At 65.7% G+C, this 4,253-nt stretch overlaps 1 protein-coding gene across 1 annotated transcript; it reads left to right on the top strand.

Annotated features, from left to right (window-relative positions):
• The first annotated feature begins 24 nt into the window (after positions 1 to 24).
• On the top strand, positions 25 to 3,858 carry EFS (embryonal Fyn-associated substrate). The gene is made up of 5 exons (XM_026662447.2): positions 25 to 410; positions 679 to 777; positions 878 to 1,450; positions 2,314 to 2,418; positions 2,691 to 3,858. Exons 1-5 carry the CDS (start codon positions 186 to 188, stop codon positions 3,102 to 3,104), a joined length of 1,416 nt encoding a protein of 471 aa, XP_026518232.1. The 5' UTR covers positions 25 to 185; the 3' UTR covers positions 3,105 to 3,858.
• Positions 3,859 to 4,253: the final 395 nt, after the last annotated feature.

Genomic DNA, 4,253 nt, shown 5'->3' with positions numbered 1-4,253 from the left:
TCTCTCCCGGCTGGCCATGGGGGTCCCCGGTCTCTCTCCCGGCCGGCCCTGGGGGTCCCCGGCCTCTCTCCCGGCCGGCCCTGGGGGTTCACTGCTCCCTCTGCCCCCAGGCTCAGCTTGCCCGAGCGCTGTTTGACAACGTGGCCGAGTGCCCGGAGGAGCTCTCCTTCCGCCGGGGGGACCTGATGCTGGTGCTGCAGCCCGAGGTGCCCGGCCTGGCCGGCTGGCACCTCTGCTCGCTGCACGGGCAGCAGGGCATCGTCCCAGCCAACCGTGTCCGCATCCTGCCCGAGCCGGGGCCCCCCGACCTCTCTCCGGCGCCCCGCAAGGAGAGCGCGCCAGCTGCCCTCTACGACCCGCCCCGGGGCCAGAGGAGGAGCAGCGCAGGGCAGAAGGAGGAGCAGCAGGAGGTGAGAACCCAGGCATCCGGGAACCCTGCTCCCCCATCCAGCCAGGGAACCCAGGCGTTCAAGGTCCTCCAACACAATCTCCCCTGGGGATCCCCCATACCACTCCCCACCCCATCAGCCACAGCCTGGCCTGAGGACCCAGGTGTCCGCCCCCCGCCCCCACAGGCTGGCCTGAGGACCCAGGTGTCTGGGATCCGCCCCCCGCCTCTACAGCTCGGCCTGAGGACCCAGGTGACCAGGTCCTGACCTCTCTCTGCCCCCCCTCCAGGTGTATGTGGTGCCCCCACCCACCCGGCCGTGCCCGACTCCCTGTGATGATATCTACAAGGTGCCCCGTGCCACCTGGAGAGACAGGGACCCCAGTGAGGTGAGAATGGGGGCAGGGGGAACTTGGGAAAGGGGCGGGGAGACGGGGGGGGGACCAGTGTCTGAGCCTTGATTCACCTTCTCTTCCCCCCCACCCCCAGGTCTATGATGTCCCCTGCTCCCTCCTGCGGGACGCCCCCCTCTCCGACACCTATGACACCCCCTCGCCCTTCCCCAAGCAGGCGGCAGAGCCGGACGCCGACCCCTACAATGTGCCCCCCCCGGCCAAGCTGCCCCCTGGCCAGGAGGAGGAAGAGGAGGAGGAGGGATGGGAGGAAGAACCAGCCCCTGTCTACGCCACCCCCTCCAACCTGTGCCGGGTATCCGCCCTGCTCAACCTGTACGAGTCGCCTGAGGAGCTGCTAGGGGGGGAGTACGACCTGCCGGGCCCCCCCCCGCCGGAGACAGCCCTGGGGGGACTGAGCCTGGGCGAGGCGGGGGGTGCGGGCGGGCGTCCCCGGCTGCCCTCAGCCGAGAGCCTCTCGCGCCGCCCCCTGCCCGCCCTGCCCTCGCCCGGCGCCCCCCGCAAGGGCAGCATTCAGGACCGGCCGCTGCCCCCGCCCCCGCCCCGCCTGGGGGGGCTGGCTGGGGGGCCGGACGAGGGGGCGGGGGATGGGCACAGCGAATACGAGGGGATCCGACTGGCGGAGGAATACGACTACGTCCACCTCAAGGTGAGCCGGGACCACCGCCCTCGATGCCGGCCAGAGCCCTGACCTCTGACCCCTAACACCACCCTGAGCCCGGCTACCCGAGGCCTGATCTCTGACCCCTAACACCAACCCGAGCACTGATCTCGCACCCCTAACACCAACCCAATCCCAGCTACCCAAGTCCTGACCTCTGACCCGTAATACAAACCTGAACCTAGCTACCCAATCCTTGACCTCTGACCCTAAAACCACCCTGAGCCTGGCTACCTGACCTCTGACCCCTAACACCACCCTGAGCCCAGCTACCCGAGGCCTGATCTCTGACCCCTAACACCAACCCGAGCCCTGACCTCTGACCCCTAACACCATTCTGAGACCTGACCTCTGACCCATAACACCATCCTGAGCCTGGCTACCCGAGGCCTGACCTCTGACCCCCTCCCTAATGCCAGCCTGATCCTGGTTACCCGATCCCTGACCTCTAACCTCTGACCCTGGTCCTGACGTCAACCCAAGCCTGGCTGTCTGACCTCCTCCCTAATACCAGCCCAATCCCGCCTACCTGATCCCTGACCCTAACGCCAGCCTGCACCCAGCTACCCAATCCCTGACCTGTGACCTCTGCCTCATCCCAGCTTTCTGTCCAATAACCTCTAACCCCAATGCCACCCTGACCTCTGACCCCGACCCCCAACCTCTGACTACAGGTCTCTGACCTTGACCCCAAAGCCAATCTGGCCCCAGGGTCCCTCACCTCTGACCTCAACCTCAGCCTGCCCAAAATGCCAATCGGACACTTCCTTCCCTGACCCCTCATGTCAACCCTGTCCCACAATCACTGACCTCTGACCCCTGACCCCAAATCCGACTTCTGCCCCCTGCAGGGGACAGACAGGCTCCAGCCCCCAGCTACAGACTGTGACCCCCCAGAGGAGGCGACCAGCCCCAGACCCCAACCAGAGACCCCCCTTTTGCTGGAGGAGGAAGAGGTAGGAGTGGTCCCTTCCCGGATGCCTGGGTCCCTTTCCCTGGTGGTGGATGGGGGTTAAGCTCTCTCGGATGCCTGGGTCCCATTTTCAGAAGGGTGAGGTCCTTCCTGGGTGGTGGGTGAATGGAGGGTGTCAAGATTCCCGGATTCCTTGGTCTCATCTCCTGGAGGGGAGAGGGGTCACCTCCCAGACTCCTGGGTCCTCCCGCCCCCCAACCTGGGGCAGGATGACCCCTTCCAGCACTGACACCCTCCCTCCCCTGCCCTTCCCAGGTACCTCCCAGCCCCGAGGACGCCCAGCTGCTGCAGTTCTACGCGGGCCAGTGCCGGACGCACTACGCCACCCTCCTGGCGGCCACGGAGGCCCTGCTGGCCAGCGCCGGGGCCAACCAGCCGCCGGGCGTCTTCGTGCCGCACGGGCGCTTCGTGCTGGTCACAGCGCACAAGCTGGTCTTCGTGGGCGACACGCTGGCACGCCAGGCGGCCTCAGCCCCCCTGCGGGCCCGGGTAGGGGCGGCCGCCGGCGCCCTGTGCCAGGCCCTCAAGGGGGCCGTGCTGTCGGTCAAGGGGGCGGCGCTGAGCTACCCCTCGGCCCCGGCCGCCCACCTGCTCCAGGAGCGCCTGGCCGAGCTCTCCCGGCGGGCCCTGGGCTTCACCAGTCTGCTCAGCACCCTGGCCCCCTCCTGACCCCCAGGACCTTTGACCTCTGACCCCCTGATGCCAATGATCCTTGGGTGACCTCTGACCCCCTCCCCAGGGTCCTCTGTGCCAAATAAACCCATGACCTCTGACCCCTGACAATTAGCCCTGTGTGGCCACTGGCCCCTTTCCCATGACCTCTGACCCCCTGCCACTTGGCCCATCTCACCTCTGACCCCTGTGCATTGACCTCTGACAGTCCCAAAGCCTCCTAGCAAATGATCCCTATGTGACCTCTGACCCCAAAGGCCCTAGCCAAACCAATTGTGACCGCAGACCAAGGCCCTCCCACATCCAGTGTCCTACTGCAGCCTCTGACCCCTGGCTAGTTCCCCCTAAGCCAATGACACCGTGAGCCCTGGCCTTGACCTTTAGCCTCCCACAACTGATCTCCGTTTCCCCCTTGACCTTTGCCGTCTGTCCCGCTTTGACCTGGGAGCCCCGTTACCTTCACCCTTGACCCCACCCAAGGGCTTCCCCTCCTGGCCTGCCCTCCCAACCAAAAAGCCCCTTGACCTGTGACCTCTGCCCCCAGTCCAGTTCCCGCCCCCCCAAAGCCCTGACCCACTTCATATGGGGGAATCTTTGTATTATTTATATTTCAGGGTCTGGACTCATGGAGGGTGGACGGGCCTCACCCCCCAACTCCGGGGACCCCAAAGTTGCTTGGGGGCAGGGCCGGCTCCAGGCAACAGCTTGTCAAGCAGGTGCTTGGGGCGGCCACTCCGGAGGGGGGGCGGCACGTCCAGCTGTTCAGCGGCAATTCGACGGACGGTCCCTCACTCCTGCTCGGAGCGAAGGACCTCCCGCCGAATTGCCGCCGCAGATCGCGATTGCGATCCCGGCTTTTTTGTTTGTTTGTTTGTTTTTGTTTGGCTGCTTGGGGCGGCCAAAACCCTGGAGCCGGCCCTGCTTGGGGGGGTCAGGGCAATGCCAAAGACTTGACTGCGGTTGGGTGGCAGAAGAGGACCCCCCCACACACACCTGGAGATGGCATTAGTGTGTGGGGGGGGTGTCAGCCAACACCAGCATGGAGCAGAGGCTCATGGGAGAATGGCCAATGCCAAGAAGCAGAGGATTATAGGAGACTGGCTGGGGCAAGAGGGAGCAGAGGAGTCTGGGTAAAGTCCAGCAAAG

This window comes from Terrapene carolina, unplaced genomic scaffold, assembly GCF_002925995.2.
Source record: "Terrapene carolina triunguis isolate 2854851 unplaced genomic scaffold, T_m_triunguis-2.0 Scaffold27599, whole genome shotgun sequence".
Taxonomy (NCBI): domain Eukaryota; kingdom Metazoa; phylum Chordata; order Testudines; family Emydidae; genus Terrapene; species Terrapene triunguis.
Note: the sequence above shows the minus strand (reverse complement) of the source record. Positions and strands in the feature narration are given on the sequence as shown.

Bases quoted from the DNA above. Each gene is read 5' to 3' on its own strand.
- EFS (XM_026662447.2), top strand. From the start codon at position 186: ATGCTGGTGCTGCAGCCCGAGGTGCCCGGCCTGGCCGGCTGGCACCTC. The intron at 411-678 runs GTGAGAACCCAG...CCCCCCCTCCAG, and splicing joins AGAAGGAGGAGCAGCAGGAG to GTGTATGTGGTGCCCCCACC. The intron at 1,451-2,313 runs GTGAGCCGGGAC...TGCCCCCTGCAG, and splicing joins ACGACTACGTCCACCTCAAG to GGGACAGACAGGCTCCAGCC.